Below are 17,942 nucleotides of genomic sequence, written 5' to 3'. Positions count from 1 at the left end.
TGGAAGGATGGTGTTCAAGACCTGAGCATGGGGCTGTGAACAACTGCACTTGGAAGGGATGTGAACACTGAATTCTCATGAAAACAGACCTCCCCTGATGAGCTGCTCACCTCGCTGCCCTATCCACTCAGAAAGAGGAAGCAAACTAGAACGTGTTATAAGGCATTTATTTTCATTATGTGAAAGGGACGATCCTCTCTTCAAAACAATTACAGAGATAATGTCACAATACCTACTGCATATTGCTTTACTGTTGAAACCAAAACATTGTCCAAAACAGGTACTTGGCAAACAAAAAGAAAATTAATATATTACCATTGAAATGAATGCTGTTAGATGAAAGCACCATCTCCATTGTCTGATCTGATCAGTCATGCAACTGAAGACGCCAAATAGCAAGTATTTTGGGTTTTACAGTAAGCCATGATCTTTTTAGGATTTATATAATTCTATACAAATTTAAGTTCAAAATGGGAATTATGTTCCAGAAATCAGTGAACCAGGTTGAAGCGAATCACAAGACACACTTGTTAACACTGTACAGCTGGATTTGAACACAGATACCAAAGAAACTGAGCACACGCACACAATGGTCCCCGAGATTCAGCCATGCTTGGGTGGGAAGCAGTGCTGCAGACTGAAGGACAATATCCAACACTATTCACACCCAGAGGGCTAATTCTCTCACAATTGTTGGGATCCCAAGGAATTGTTGTTACTCCATTTTAAGAAAGACAGTGTTTTAGTATGTGGTTGTCACAGGGTATACACAAGCTGTATCAAATACTGAATCAGAAATAAATAATAAAAGATACATCTAACACATCTTTTATTTTTTAATATTTTTTTACAGCACTGACTTTACAAGAGGATAAACAACTCATTTTTAGGGGCTGCTAACATTTGAAACAAAGAAGTCACTATTTTATACTCAACATATTCTCAACCTTTTAATAACTTTATATATGCATATATGACTTTTCACACACACAAAAAAAGAAGTTAAAATAATTTATATCTAAAACTACTGTGTAAAGAATGAAGGAAGAAATAAAATATGGGTTTCTTTAAAAATGCTGGAAGAGGAAGACCTGATTTTAATGAACTCCATTTGCTGTTGCAGCTATTTCTGGAGTTTCAAGAGATTTCCTGGCCACCAACAGAAACTTCCCAACAGTTCAGGAGCCCTCTGCAAACTCATGACATGCTGGGTAAAGTCATCTGCTAATGAGTTCGTGTGGGCCACAGGCATCTGCTATCATGAGCCCCAGTGGATTCAGGGTAAGAATAATGGAGAGGAAGAAAACATCACCTCAGATTGCTATTAAAAGCCACAGAGTGAAATTCTGGACAACTGGTACCGTGATGTCCACCGGCCAGGATTTTACTCCCAAGCTCTACTCTTCTTGTCCTCCTTCTGCATCACAGATAAAGGATGTTTTTCTCTCAGTGGATTTTTTTATTTCCACAGGAAAGCTGCCCCAAGAGCAGAGTGGACCAGACCCCAAGAGCCACCTGAACACACAGAGCAAAAACAATTCCCTTTGCTTGCTACAAATGCTACTGTGCTTGTATTGCTGAGGAATTGCTCCAACATCTCCATTTATGCCTAGATCCTCCCAAGCTTCAACCATCTCAAGCAACTTTTGTGGCCATGTAAATATGACAGAATCCATGGAGGATATGAAACCCATCCAGCCAAAAGCTCAAGTGCTGATGGCCAGGATCCATATAGGTTGAACAGCGAAAGGGAAGGTAGTAAAGATGTGGGAAGTACTTTTCTGGAGGTTACATTCCTCTGAAACAGATATTAAAGCAGTATTACAAATAAAATCAGCAATGTGATCTGCAATGGCATGTCCATTTTTCTATGAAAGCGAGAGGAGATTATATTAAAGGAAATGTTTTAATCTACACAAAGTTTTTTCACATATTCCTAATTATGAAACACACACAATAATGTAATTGTATACTGAATACAGAAATCAATACATCTCTTACTAAAAAGGAGAGAGGGGGAAAAATTAGCAGGGTAATGCAAGTGAACTCCCACAAGTGTGTGCATAGGGAGATTGCTACAAACTCTGACTCTGTTCACTAAAAAAAACCAAAATCCAAAATTTTCTGCACAGCTGTGGAAGGCAAGACTAGAAGTTAGTGTGGAAAAGCCTGACTCACTTGTCACTGCTGCCATGCAAAAACTTGAGGAAATCAGTGTTAGTCTAAGAACTGAGAAGTCTGGATTTTAAAAATTTGATTAAAACAACGGGAGCACTTTTCCTGTTTTGCTTTTTTTGACAGGCAATTCAAACACCTCTGGCCCCATTTAGTCTTGTTGCCTTTAAACAGTGTTCTGCCTCTATTATCTAACCACTCCTCCACCTGGTTGTTCCTTGGCTGGATACTGCCCACAGTTGATCTAGAAAACCTGAGGCTTTATCTCAAGCAATCCTCACTACCTCGTGATGCCTTTGGGTTGGGTTCTTAGCTTGTAATCATCTACAATGAGAATAAATTAAATTGGTAGATTTCAGTCTGTGCAACCTGCTGCAGACCTCTGCAGAAACATTCCCACACTGACAATGGAGATCTTTAAACAGCTTTAACATTACAGCAGTCTGAATAGCAACAAGGAATCCATCCTACCTATGGACCAGCCCAGTCATCAGCTCCTCGCTGATCAGCTCCTCAGGACAAAGGTTGCACAGCCAGACACTTCAACCAAAGGCAAAACATCACTGGCCCAGTGGTTCTGCATTACACAAACCACAAGTGCTACCACTGATGCTGATGGTTTGGTTGCATTTCTGCAGTTGGCTTTCACAAAGTGATCAGGATGTTCTGGCACAGCTACAAAGTCAGGCACAATGCGGCCAAGTCAGCTAGAGGGAGAAGAGGGTGACTTTACATCATAGGCAGCAGTAATACCACTCAAGTTCTCGTCAACAGGGAAAGCTAATTCCATAATTTCAGTGGAAAGCAGAGTCTCATCTCCACCATGCTGACACAAAACCTGGAGAAATTCCAGTCAAGCTAATGGTGTTCTAGTGGATTTCAAACAGTGAAGCAGAACAGTAATAAATCCCTATAAAGCTAACTGGTGACCATGTAATTTTAATACAATTGCTCCCATCAGCACAGCAGTAACAGCTGTGCCTTTGAAAACACAGAACCTTTTTCTAACCCACAATAAAAAGAATTCAAACAGACATTATGGAAAATCTCCTCAGATTGTCTGCAATTTTAAGAGCAAGGGCATTCTGGTATGGTCTAATGTTACTACACTCCTCTACTTTTACAAAGAAAGACAAGACTACAGAATATTAACTAACTTACTGTGAAGCTTATCTTAAATCAAAACTATCCTGAACTTACCAAATGAGGCAGCAATTCAGAAAAGCACTTTAGCACAAGCTTAATAACATACTCATGCTCAAATGTTTTGCAAGAATGTAATTGTATGTCTGGATACTCAGTAATTTACAGTTTTGGCTTTTACAAATTGGTCTCCCAATTTGCCTCTGTGATTTAGCAACATTCTAGTACACGAGCCATTACCTTAATTTCTGCAAGGAAATATAGTAGTACAGCAATGCATGGTAATTTATGTCAAAACTCTATTGTAATGCCACATCACAACAGGTACCTGCATAACTGCACCTGGTAAATTAAAGTGATACCGATACATTCGATAAATAAAAAATAAATTACAGACTATGGGAAAAATGTCACTGATCACACCAATGACCTAAACTTGTTTTCTAGTTACTGCCAAGGTCTGGAGTAATATTTAAATATAGTATTTCTGCAAGCATTCAGAGAATTACAAAATAAACTTCTAACAATCATTTGTAAACAAGTTTAAAATGCACAATTATATTTCAGTAGTTTATTTTGGAGAAAAAAAGCAGTGCAAAATAGGCCAACCAAAATTCAGAAGGCAGCCAGGAAAATAAAATTCTTATTTGATGTTCTAACTAGGAAACAGCATACAGACATTTCCACTGGATCCAACACTCAGATTCATGTAAACATACTTAGTTTGAAAGGTCTTGAGTCAGTAACCCAGTTCTAATATCATTGCTTCATCCCCACCACCCGACAAAGAAACAAAACCCAAAAAACCAAAAAAAGCCCAAGCCATTGTAATAAAGGGAGCAATAGGCAAGTCTACAAACACTCCACCAGCTGGTTACAAGAAAGTACCATATAAAAATATGCACTGGCAAGTTCCTTCCTGAGGGCATCTTTTGTTACACATGTAAGATAAAAACACTTTTTATTTTAAACAAACAAAAACAAACCCCAAACTGTAGATGTCAATTTTATTTTAGTCATGGCTTTATGAAAGTTTGGTCTATCACGAATACTTTTATAAACCCATACCTATGTACATCTGACTCACTCACACCACAGCCATCCGAGACCTGCGAGCTGCAGACAACACGGGATCCAGCAGCCTCAAAGCATATAAGGGTTGTGAAGGGTGCCTAGCTCAGAACAGAACTGCAGCACGTGAGGAAGTTGGCTGTGCTTATGTGCACCCTGGGATCTGACTGATACCACACTCATAAGGTTCTTCAGTCCCTATATTTTAAATATTTTAAAGTTAGTAATCCCTCTGGAGGTGGAATTATCTTCTATTGTGTAAATCATCCTGATGAATTCAAACCTGGCTACAGGAAGTTCTCAAGAATGGCATTTTGGAAGAAAACCAATCTCTCCTACGGAAAAAGCATTGTTTACATAAAAGAACTGCTACATAACACTCTTCAAAACTTTTTCCTCTCTAGGACTGGTACCATCAGGTAGGGCGGTAACATCTTTTACACAGTTTAATCATCTTTCCACAATCTACCTGGGCTTTAAGTTCTAGACCCTTTCCTTTTGAGTAGCCATCTCACACATGATACCAACCAAACTGGTATTAAATGCTGCAGTGACAGATGCTTTATGAACATGTGCAATAGAAAAGACAGAAATTCCTGTATTTGCAAGCTAGGAGCTTAACTAAGGAAATTTTCTTACCACCACCCCTCTTAAATGTTTTTTAGGGCTAATAAGGGGAAGAGAAGGCCACTTCTACCAAAATAGTGTTTATGTTCTTAGCACTTGGATATTTCCAATATAGTGTTCAGAACTGGCAAAAGTTGCAGGAATTCTCAACAGCAGAAGATGCTGCCATACTAGAAGATATCTCAAGAGATACAAATTGGCTGTGCTATAGTTTACAAATAGTATAAAGCACTGTTGTAAATTACCATATGGCCTTGCCTGGCAGCTTTCAACAAAGTAACGGGGTCTCCAAACTAGAGCTATCCCGTACTTCTACCTTATATGAAGGTACACAGTTTTGTTTCTATTTTACAGAAAAAAAATGTACAACAGCATGGATCTGTGGAAGGCAGCGACTGTGTTATCCCTCAGGATATACAGGTCAGGTATGCTGCTCCAAGGAAAATGCACAGCTCTGCCAGCCTTTTCCCAGAGTGCTCATAAGTGCAATGGAGGGAGAATTAAACTCCCTGCTAAGAGACAAGCTGCTTCCATTAACTCTTCTAGGATTTCAGCACTAGCAGACAAATGAAAGCATGTTATTTAATCTACTAAATGATTCAACCTAAATACTGGCATCCTCTCTGGGTGAAACGTGTTGCTGTTGGTAAGCGTGGTTAGAAGCCAATTTGAGTGAAGCAATGAGGCCTGGGGGAGGAGGAACTGCAAAGCTGGAACAGGGGTGGTCACCTCGGTTCTGTGCCCTGAAAAGAAGCAAGCTGCTCTGTCCTACTCAAAGTGCAGTAGCTTCACAGCAAGCTACCTGCCAACATCATGACTGGTCAATATTTCAAGAGATTTGGTTTAGTGATACTGAAGTTGTCTTAGCTTTCTTATGCAATGGTCTACCTGGAAAAAAGAGGAACGGGGAGTTATTTAGGCAAAATCTCTAGCACTGTTACATTCAGACACTGCATTTCAACATTATTATCTTCTTGACACCATGAGGTACGATTTTAAAATGCTGGTCACCAGTGATTACAAAGAACAATAGAAATGAAAGAGCAACCCTCCCACAATGAAAGGACTAGTGTTAAAACACATGTGTGTGTAAACTCACTACAAATTTGCAACTGGAATCTGATGAAATGGATTTGGATCACTTTCTCGCTCTTCCCCTTTCAGTCCATTTCATCAGCAAGTTAGATTAAATCAAATGGAAAGTTTTTTTATTTTGCTTTTTTGTGTTGTGTTTTATGGTGGGGTTTTTTTCCATTTTTTTGTCAATTGTATTGTTAAAGCCTGATCTGGTTGTGGGACCACAATTTGTATCCCTGGGGCTTTTTCTCAGTCCATGGCATTGGCAAGTTATTGAGAAGAAGCTTTTGTTGCCAATGTAGCGACGCAGTGCTGCTGGAAGCTGGGGGACACTGCCGAGTTGCAGCCTAGTCTCTGGTGTTGCAGTTTTACTGAGCTGTTGGTCTCGCTCTCCACAATCCAGGAGTCTTTTCCCATGACGCTGAGACAGCCTGTGCTAGCACAGCATATCCGCTCGTCCATGATCCCACCGCTCTGCTCTGCCAGGAGCTTGCTGCGGTTTAGCTGGGTCACCTCAGGTACCTGACCCTGCAGGACAGCAGCTATGTGGTTCAGCAGATCTGTGAAAAATTCAGAAACACCCTCATAACCTGAAAAGAGAAAAAATGAAAAAGAGGAAAAAAAAGAAAATTAAGTAATTTCCTTAGGTTCTTTGATAGGCTTCTTTTAACAGTTTGTTTCTTGGAGTGTCCTTGCTCTCCACTGATCATAAAAATGCTGATAATAAAACTGATTAAAAAGGCTTTCTCCATGACATCATTTCAAGTGACAGCAGAAGCAGATCAGCAAAAAGAGGAACAGAGACTCTTGCAATGAAAGTCTTTTTCTAATGAGAAAAACAATTGCCTTTCAGATTTGCTGCTTCTTTTTCCTCCCAAGTATATATATGTAGATCTACTTTTAGGTAAATTCTATCATTTATTGCAAAGTCCAGATTTTTCCCTAAGTTGCAAACTCTTTGGTATAATGTTGATCTTTTCCATGCCATTTCCAGGTTTACTATGGCAAGCAGCTCTAATGCAGAGCTTCCTTGAGGGTCTGGACCCTCTCCAGAATTTGCCCAGCAATACCCTCAGTTAGGGAAACCTCAGAGGACAGCAGGGCTGGCTTTATACCCCACAGAAAAGGCAGCTCCCCACTGAGCAAGAAGCGCTGTGATGCTCGTCTAACCTAACCTAACCTAACCTGACACCTGTAAAGGGTTTGCTGCTATGTCCTAAAACACCCGAGGGACAGGAAACGTGTATCAATGACACAGTATTTGATAGAAACATCAATCATTTATTTTGGTACTGAAACCACCTTTCTGCATGTTCTGTTAAGTGATTCCAGACAATTTACAATGCAGTTTAATAACAAGTTTCCTGGTTTAAACAGTTGCTCAAATATCAGTAGACATGACAGTTTGGTGACCCAAAGGTGGCAGGTGTACAGAGTTTCTGGGTCTATTTTGAACATCCTGCTACAGGCAGTTTTATCATTGCATTTCATTTTAGAATTGAACCAGACATGCAATATATGGGTACAATGTCCTGAAATGGATCTTAACTGCTACTGCATTACCTAAGATTATTACCAGTTTGTCTTAGTATCTAGAGGTGACATATGACATTCAGTGTTATTTAATGGGATAGGCTGATTGTTTTAAAATGTCTATAAAAGTATTCTGGAAGTGACCTGGTATTAATACAGGAGACTGAAGCAATAAGTAAGTTTAAAAGACCCATGTGAATAGCACACAGTCACACAGCAGCACATGAGCAGAACCAGAGACCACAAAGTAAATGCATACTTTAAAACACATTAAGTGATGTAATCACTGGGCAGAAGAGTTCATCAGATCCATAATTAATTCAATTTTAATTTCCATTATCCTGTAAAGACCAACTTCCTTAGGCAATAAAAAACCCAAATTCATTGAAAACATGAAATAAGACTATAATTTAATCTATAACAAATGTGGGGATTTTATGGTGTATTTATAAGCCATATGGCAACCAATTAACTCTTATTTAGGTTGCTACATTACTTTGGATTTTATTGCACTTGGTCCCAATTCTTCAGATACTTAACAGGTCACACAAAACATCAGCAATGTGAGACAACAGCTCGAAGTTTTCCTTTCTCAGAGGCCTTGAAGGGATTCACTAAACAAATCTCTGATTTCAAAACACCAAGTTTCCCTGTGCCCCACATGATAATCCACTGGTCAGCAGGGGGCAACGAGAACTCCTAGGGCTGGCCATGGGACTCAGAACAGGATCTCCACCCCTTGGACAGAAGTGCTTGTTACGCTCTCTTGCTTATGTAAAAGCCATGGGATTAGCCTTCAAATCTACTCAGAGTGCTTCAAACACCCCAGGAATAAGCCATCTCCATAGTAACAGCTTTAATATTCAGCGAGGAGATCCATAGTACCCCAGAGTGTTCTGTGTCTGCTCCATGAAAACAAACTAGCCTTGTAGAAGAGCACCTGGCAAACACACAACGAAGTTGCTTTAAATATTTAATAGGGACAAGATGGCCAGTTATTCTGCCCTGTAATCAGCAGATGTTAGTGAAAGGAAGCTGTATGTAACAGGCAAGCTCTGTCTGTGCAAGCCCTCTGCACACTGGAGGGAAACACCCAAGTAATTCTGTCTGGTCACTCAGCAGAAACTTCACAAACTTGAAAAAAAGAAATACAAGGAAGGGAGGCAGAGAATTAGCTGTCTCAACTCTTGGTTCACAGGACACCTGGGAAGGCTGCAAACTATGGGTATTGCCTCACTTGGTTCACCTCGGGCTCCTGTATGCTTCTCAAACTAGTCAGTTGTGGGACACCACTGTGTTGCAACAATAACAAAATCAAGAAGTGTAGATTAAATTACACCTTCAGAAACTACTGGCGGTGAATTTGGAATTCGTGTCACACAGGGAATCAGTGGGAGGACATAATTTTTGCGTGCCTGGAACATAACTTGCAAGAATCGTGCTCCAGCAGGTGCTATCCTAGCACTGCCCACTTGAAACAATTTTGGAAATGCCTGAATTTTGCTATACTGAGAACAGTCTCCAGAGTCCTCTGGCTGAACATGGATAGGAAAGATGACCAACCAGCAATGCAAACAAATAAACAAGTGTCCACCTCTGTGAGCTTTGGTGGAGACAATAAATGGCTATGAGCATTTTTAAGCTAGCATTACAGGTGCTACCTGCCTGATTTTTCAGAGACTGCCTGATCTGTCACTCTTGGCTTTTCTGCATCTTCCCCTCATCAGAAAGAAATAGACAGCCCATATCCTGCATTTACAGCAATGTTTGTACACACACAAAATGCACATTCAGATTTGATGCTCACAGCTACCATGCAGATTCACCAGAGCAGCAGTTCACCTGCATGGTGATAGCCTGCAGCTGCTGGGGCTGGCTAAGCTCAGCCACAACCACAGGACAGCAGGTTACATGGAACCTTTTCTCTCACTTATCTGAGGTCAGACAAACATGATTCCCACATGCTACGTGACTGTGCCTACCATCCAATATCTCAGCTGGTAACTGCTGCTAAATATAGTACCAGTAGTTCCCCACAGAACAAAAGACACAATAGGCCATTCGGACATTTATCTTTAAAATCTTTTTGAAGAGTCACTGGTGCTAATGGAGCAGGTAACAGACAACATCCTCCTACAGGTACACCTGCTTTCAATTCTGTCATTAAACACATCTCAGATGACATCTGTGGAGTGGCGGGTTCAAATGAGCTTCAAGCCCAGTAAACATGGAAGACAGCACACAAGAAAGGCAGCAAGCCTCTGGGCAGCTGGACAAGGCTTTGGTCAGGCTTGGCCATGGCTTGAGTTCCATCAAAGAGACTGTGACTACTCTTTAAAGGCCATCTCTTCCCCTCCCTTTTTCTAAGCAGTGGTACAGAGATAATGCCCAGGAGGGTTGGCTCCAGTTTGGCTCCATTGCAACTCTTGAAGGCTACGATGATTTAAGGAAGAAGAGCAAGGAAGAGCACTTCCTGGGACCACACTGCACAGGAACAGGGAGATCCCACTGCTGATGCAGCCCACTGGTGACTCTTTTGAGGTGGGCTGAGTTTGAACTTCTCACTAGCAAGGTGCTGGCTCTGTCAATGCAGTCAGTCATTGTAACTCTTCAGGCTTAAATCATAAGGCCCTTGGAGGGAAATGCAGTTACCTGTGCTGGACATGCTTCTGAGCAACAGCGTATTCTGTGCTGAGATGCAACTTTGCTTCTGTTGCATTTTACCCCATTGCTGTTTCTCTGACCTCAGCAGACCTTATGAACAGGGCTCATCTCAGGTCTGCTACCTTTTACAAATCTGAAGCCAGTTTTTTCTCTGCCCTGCCTTCTCTTCTGTATGCCTGGGCCTTGCTGCTATCCTCTCGTTTTTCTCCAACTGGTCTTCAATCCATCCCATGGTGATAGTCAGTAGTTTCCATCACAACCCACACGTTCACCACCAAAAAAACTGCTGTGTGAGACACAGTGTAGATCAGTACATAAGAAACTTCTCTGCTCTCAAGTCTCTGGCAAGGACTAAAAAACTATTAATTCGAAGTCCCTTCAAAGACAAATTACTGCACAGGCTGAAACACAGAACTTGGGCTGAATATTGAAAACTGTCGCCTTAGGCAGAAGTACAGCGCAGCAGTTCTGCAAACTTAAGTGACAACAAGAAGGCATTGGTCCTCTCTAAATATATGCTTGCCACATTGCTGCTCCCCAATGTGGACTTTTCAACATTTCAAGGAAAGGAGAATTTCAGTCTGTGCAAAGTACCAAATCCAAAACAATTCTTGAAAAAAACTACTCCAAACTGAAAAGATGAAGCACCAAACCAAAATGCAGGATAGAGGATTGTAAAAGAATGTTCTGTATCACTGACTTCAAGACCCAATGTCTGAAATATAATCCTATTCATAAAAATGATATGGCTCCATCTAACACCCAATTTTTAGGTTGTTTCACTGCCCTGGACAGAAGAGTGTTTTCATAGGTCTGCAAATAGCATAACACCATGTGGTAGAGCTATGCTGAGAAGTGACCTGAGAAAAGCAGAGCTGAGTTTTGAGAGGAAGCCAGTCACTGCATAGACAGACAGACAAGGCACTACAGGCAGTAGGAATGAGGACCTGACTTGAAAAATTAAGGAGATTGGGAGCTCAGGACAAGACCTCTAGATTTAAAGACACCACAGCCATATTGAAAACTTAGTCTTCAATGACAGGTTAAAGAAACTACACAACAGCCTGTGTAAGTCTCTGGAAACAAACACCCCCATTCAGGTATTAAGAGGAGATTCTCAGAGAGAAAAACACCCTGCAAAACAGCATCAAATGAGATGATGTATTCTTTTCCTGGGTTAGACTACTGAATTTAGCACAAGTGACAGACCATTACAGCCTTACCCTTATTCACACTTACAACTCCTTTTAACAATTCTGGTGATCAAGGAGCTTGTTTAGTTGTTTCCAAAAAAATCTTTAAAGGCTCTCCTAAAATAGAATTTAGTATTCTTTTCATTTCAGAATGAAGGCTAGGCTCAGAAAGGCTAGGTCCAGCACACAATCCCACACCGCAGTTCTTTCCCTTTGCACAGGAGGGCACAACAGCTATGTTACAACTGGCCACTAAAATTTGACCATATCTCCTAAGAGCTAATATTTCAGTTGCAAATTCAGTTACATATCTAGATTAGAGTTCTTCCCACCCCAGACTGACCTGAATTTGATCTCAGAATCATCTGGTTGCTGCTGTCCCACCCCCAGCCTGGGAAGCAATGATATGAGACAACAGCAGTAAAGCTTGCTCCACAAAGCAGGAGAGTAAAGCCTGTCTTACCTGGGAATGCATTTATATCAATTACTGCATGCTGCCCAGTCTGATTGTTAATGATGATATCAATTCCAAAGAGGGAAACTCCCAGAGCTTGCCGCAGCGCTTTAGAGATTTCCCTGATGACGTCGTCATTTGGCCGCTCAAATACTCCTTCAATTTTATCCAGCTATAATGGAAAAAGATACATTACTAAGGGACTCTGAAACAGCCTTTTTAGTGGAAAGATTGATTTTCAGAAGTTTCCAGGTGCATATCCACCAAATCTAATTGTAGAGAACCAGTGGCATGAAACCAAGAAAGACACCAAAGAGAAACTGCTTTCATTATTCAAGATCCTTCCTAAAATGGAAATTCATCTGCTCTAAAGCATCTAGCTCTTCCTCTTCATTCTGGTGCACCTATAGAAGCAAAGCAGTGTAGGAATGAATGGAGAATCAGACTCATTATTTTAAGTACTAGATCTGCACCTTAAAAAAGCATATACAGGTGGCATATTTAACCCTGTGCTGCAAAAGTTCTGACTATCACTATTATTTCAGTGTAGATCAAGGTCTGTGTTAAAGAGCTGACAGGACAGACTCCTGCTGTTAGTTTAATCTGAGTCAAACGATACAACTCAGCTGATATCTTAAGGGCAGAGCATATATTTTATATTTAGGGTTTTCATGTACAAATTATTTTGTAAGTACTTATTGAGTGACTCAGGTTACTTATGACTGGAGGATGCACTCTTCACTTTTTAAATAATGTGTTACACAGTAGAAGTATGCTGTTATGCCTACAGAAGCATGACTGGAATAAGTATTTGTATGAGTGAGATCGCAGGTTAAACCACAAGAGCACATTGCCTAATTCTGAAAGTAAATTTTTAGTAATGGCTTCTCCCTCAACATAACCACGAAAGGACTTATGACTAGCAGAATTACAGTTTTAATATTTACCATGCTACCAGTGTTTTACAAAAAATTCAAAATCAAATCTGAAACTAGTCCCCAGCAGAGCTTGTGAAACAGAAAAGAATCCCAAGACTCAAGAGATTGAAAGGACCCAGTGCTGTAAAGTGACTTTCTCAGTAGCCAAGTGCCCAAGAACTTGTTAGTATTCATATGTCCAAATCTTATTAAAAGGACTGGTGATGCTAGCATGAAACTGTGCAGTGTGCTGGCACTGCTGGTCTTGAAGGACACCCAGAAATGGTCCATAGTAAAAGCTTGGGCATGTTCACACAGCAGACAACTACTGGCCCTCTGTGGCCTTGTGCCAACACAATTTCTATGCTTTAATTTTCATAGTTTGTCTTTCCTCACAGAACTGAGTCCTAGAAGAATGATTTATGCTTATTAATCTCTCTGGACAGGAAAAAGCCAGGTGTTTGCATTCAGAACCTCCTTCTTCCCTTTGCCTAGATTAGCCCTGGGTAGTTTGGGAAGCAGCACATCCCTGCTACAAGTTCTTCCTCACCGGAGCTCGGTAAGGAAAACCAGAATGGGACCCAGTCATGCGGGTTCGTGGTACCAAACAGACCTCAGCCTGCAACACAGAAGCAGACAGCTTGTGAAAGAGAGTCACTAGCTACTAACACTTCCATAAGGAAGAATTAGATAAGTATCCAGCTGCACTAGAGGGAGAAACACCAAGTGTACTTACCGCTGTTAAGACAGATGAGGACTCTGGTTTGGAAACATTGTGGCTGTTGAAAAATATTGATTCTCTGTCTGCAATTAGAAACAGGTTGTAAGTAACTTTATACTAGACTGTAATTTCCAAAGGAATAGTGCAAGAACAGTAGGTGGCAGTGCAGCCCCATGAATCTCGTCCTGGTCACAACCATCCATCCCACCCACAGGGCTCTCCTGCCTGCTGGCACTGGGCTGCCTGCACAGGCAAGGATCCACAGACAGAGCACCCATGGATCTCAGACCACAGATAAATAGAATCACAGACTGGGTGAACAGAAAATCAGTTTTCCTTCCTTCAACAGAGTAAATTAACTAAGTTCAATCAAATAAGTTAATTTTTACTAATGTGCTATACTCAAAAGTGACTGTTCCAAGGAGAAGGTGTGTGACAGAAGGGAGAAGCTGCAATCACTGAGAGCCCTGTGAACCTGGGCAGAGCACTGTCACCATGGCAGAAAGCAATACATTTTGTGGCCAGGACCTGTCCTTCTTTTGGAGTCACCACAGGAATGCAGGAGACACTCCGAGGTGACAGAAGCCACTACCAAAATACAGTGGAAACTGCGGAGAGAATTACAGCAGAACTTCCCACCCCACCTCCTCTGTGCTGAATGTTTTACTGGCTGAAAGAAATCCCCCACCATATCTCCCTTTAGGATTCCCACCACAGCAGACTGATGGCATCACAGAAAAAACCTGCACAGAACACCTGGACCAAAGTCTCACCATGCAGGTGGGACCACCAAGAATATTTCTATGCTAATCTCTGACTGGATATTCAAAAACAGCCTCAGGGCCACATACAATAAAGACAGGAAAGCTGTGAAAAGCAAATGCAAGTCCACTGCAGTCTGACTACCAAAGGACTTCTTGTCTTTCCTCTTATTTAGAAGGATCCTGTACTTTTAGACACTCAGGTCTTTCAGTGTCTCACTGCCACCAGACCTGTTTAACCATCAGATCTGCCAGGTTGGATTCCTGTGGCCTCTTCAAACTCTCCCAATGTGGGTAAGAGACAGAGTTGCTTATCCTAATCTGCCAACAAAACTCACTTTTATGTGTACTTCCAGATAACTTTGAAGTCTTACACTAACATATGAGGCATTAACTAAGGTATTTTTAGAAAGATGCCTTAAAATGTTCCCTTCCAGCAAAAGTACAGACCAACTATCCTAACAGTTTATATGAACACAGATTGTGGCCTACTTAATTTGATCAGGGCATTGAGCAGACCTAAATGTGACTACAGGCACACACAGCTACAGACAAGAACTTCTACCAGCATCCTACTACACCTATACTAACAGAATACATATTTGTGTGTGAAATGCATTGGTGAGCATACATGGACATATGCTTTTGGTGGGCCATAGAATGCAGTTCTCTGGAAAGGAGCTTTTTTCCATAAAGGAAATCAAAGTATTCGTTAACAAAAACCCTTCAAGCGTTGCTCTCTAGTGACAAACAGAAGAATCAGTCTCCTCCCTGGCAAATCCATTCCTCCTTCTCCCCAACACAGCTGATATCTACAAACCAAAGGACATCTCCCACCAAGATTTTCAACACTGGGCCTCACATGAAGAGGGAGGCTCATTTAGGCAAGAGCACAAGTGATCTTTAATTTAAAACACATACATATTCAAGGTAAAAACAGGGAGAGGAAGTGCTGAAATGATGGAATCCAGGAAATTCTCTCCAAAGCACATTTATAAACAAACTCCGGAACAAATGACATGTGAACTTACTGTGGAAGGACAGAACTTCTCTCCCTCTCCCCCTTTCCACATGACATAAAACAGTATCTAATAGGTAAGACTCAGGTTACCATTGCATAAATATTTACTATATGAATGCCATTTGTATGTATTCCAGAGCAGGTGAGTTATCTCCCTTCCTATTGAAATAATACAGAAGAGGAAGCATGATATGTCCCAGCCAGCTGCCTTCACTTCAGCAGTTTTTTCACAGATCTTTTCTTCAAAGATGTTTCCTGCTGAGGCTGCAAGAACAGACATTTTCTTTTAAATCAATGCAACGTACCTGAGATGCCTGCAGAGAAGTTCTTTAAAGATGGTCTTTTCACCACAGTGTAGGATTCCCCAACCACGAAAACTTTATAGAGCACAGCATTGTGATTGATGAAGCTCTGAATGACACAAGGGGGGCGAACAGCTTTGAGGCCTTCCTGGTTGAAGATGATCGCCATCTGGAAACACACACACATGGTTGTGCACAATTCTGGCAATAATTTCATGCTTACCCACACCTGACAAGCAACAAGGGGGAACATATCCTTCTCTGCATCTTGCTCTATTTCATTTTATTTCATTTTACTGACACATAGCTCTGCAAACACTACTGGCAGTGAAGCTTTCATTTTCAATCAACATTTTCTTCGCAGTTCTTTGCAATTGCATTTGCTGCCTTTACTTGGAAGCTACTGCAACTGCAGGTACAGCAAAAGGGTAAAACATCTGACCAACACAGATGACAAAGTTTGTATTGAATACAAGCCTGTATCATGAGAACAACAGAAGGAACAGCTCTGTGCACTAGCTACACAAATTCTTCCCCACAGCTCTATTCCCCTGATTTGGTTCAGACCAGTTGCAACAGACTAAGCACCAGGGCTTCACCCACACCATCAAAGGACATTTCTCAGAATCTAGTAGTTCTTACTGCTAACAAATGCTGGCCTCTCAATTTTCCTGCTTGGTTTCACCCCATTAATCCAAACAGATAGTCCTCTTGAAGGCACTGGAATAAATATGCCGGAAAGGAAGGCATTTATTAGCCCTTATGAATAATCAAATAACTGTCTGCACACATGCACAATAACTCAGTAGATTAATATTTTCTGAGTTCAACTCAATGTGTGCATTCAATACCTACTTGCAGATGATATTCCTGCTGTCTCTATTACACAGCACAGAGTGAATTTGTGAGTGGTAACAACCTATGCAAGAAATTTCTCTAACAGACAGAATCATCCATCAAGATGATTCACAGCAACAACATCATACCTCATTTGTCCCTTACTGGTGGCAAGAAACATTGTTCTCTTCCTCCTCTTGTGTGGATTGTTGGCACTATAGTATCTACAACATCACACTGGCAAGAACTGTGCTCTTCCTATAGTGTTCTCTTCCACGATTAGTTAATTGATTCCCACAAATAAACATAAGATGAACAGGTTCAGCCTATTTTAGAAGTGTGAAAATCCAGAGTTTATCCTCTCAGCACAGCACTGACCTAGACTATTGGATGCTATGTGAAGCCTCTGTTCTGCAAAGCTCTGTGCTGGCAGCCCCATGGGCTAGCACACAACCCATACAACTCCTGTGGTGCTGCGTTGTGCTGGTTCACTGCGACGTCTCATGGTTTTTAACATGCATGAATAGAGCTCCAAGAATTTGCTTCCAGGGTGCACTTGTTCTTTGTCATCTAGCACAGACCTGCTGTGTCTGGCACTAACGTGGGTACAATATTTGATATCATAATTTCCAAATAGCATTTCTCATTATAAATGCAGAGCTCTTTTGAAGGCAAAACAAAACATGTGCATCAAGAATTTTTACTGACAACGCCTGTAAGGAATTCAATCTCACAAAACATAGTGATTCTCTGCCTTTTCCTTCTTGTCTGCTCAAATACCCAGAAAAAAAGAATTCTGAATACATTTCTTCAGGCTATGGGTCTCTCATGACAGTTTTACCAAAGGTTAGTTATGTTCTGACATGCTGGCAGCCAGTAAGTACAACTTCCAGCCATCATCTCTGTTCAAGTTTAACAAATGGTGCTGGCAAACTGGATGTCAAGTGCTGAGCTGCTGAGGCCACTGCTAGGGCAGAAGCCACGTAGAACTAGGGACACCACAGAAAGGGTGACATCACCTCAACAACACCTAAACAACCGCAAGTACTTACATGAGAAAAGTGGAATCTCCCAGCCTTGCCTGGTGAACTCACACACTAAACCCAAACTCACACACCAAACTTAAACTCAATCCTGCACTTTCAGCTGTCAAGTCAGTACAAGTCAGTACTTGAAATTTCTTAACAGCCATCTCATGAAAAAAAGCAGGTTTCTGGTCAGCACTCTAGTTTCAGTGTCAGCTCTGCATTAGAAATATATCCACAAAAAATGAAGTGATTTACCAAAAGCCAGACAAGAAGTCATTAATAAAATAGGCAACAATTTTTTGCTTCTAGACCTATGCTCCATCTTTTAGACAGACTCTACTGTAAGCAGATATTTATCCTATGCTTCCCTTGTCATTATTAACCATAAGCAATTCCAGAACAGTTCCACTCTGATCAT

General features: G+C 41.1%; 1 protein-coding gene across 1 annotated transcript in view; it reads right to left on the bottom strand.

Moving 5' to 3' along the window:
- Positions 1 to 149: 149 nt before the first annotated feature.
- The window catches only part of ITPK1 (inositol-tetrakisphosphate 1-kinase), a 142,229-nt gene continuing 124,436 nt past the window's right edge, over positions 150 to 17,942 (bottom strand). Inside the window, exons 7-10 of the mRNA XM_033063888.2 lie at positions 15,663 to 15,828; positions 13,591 to 13,658; positions 11,947 to 12,109; positions 150 to 6,683 (exon numbers count right to left, since the gene is read on the bottom strand). Coding sequence (XP_032919779.1) covers positions 6,364 to 6,683; positions 11,947 to 12,109; positions 13,591 to 13,658; positions 15,663 to 15,828 — 717 coding nt within the window. The 3' untranslated portion in view covers positions 150 to 6,363. The remainder of the gene's footprint in view (positions 6,684 to 11,946; positions 12,110 to 13,590; positions 13,659 to 15,662; positions 15,829 to 17,942) is intronic.

The sequence above is a fragment of the Catharus ustulatus genome, chromosome 6, assembly GCF_009819885.2.
Source record: "Catharus ustulatus isolate bCatUst1 chromosome 6, bCatUst1.pri.v2, whole genome shotgun sequence".
Lineage (NCBI taxonomy): Eukaryota > Metazoa > Chordata > Aves > Passeriformes > Turdidae > Catharus > Catharus ustulatus.
This window is presented reverse-complemented; position numbering and strand designations above follow the sequence as displayed.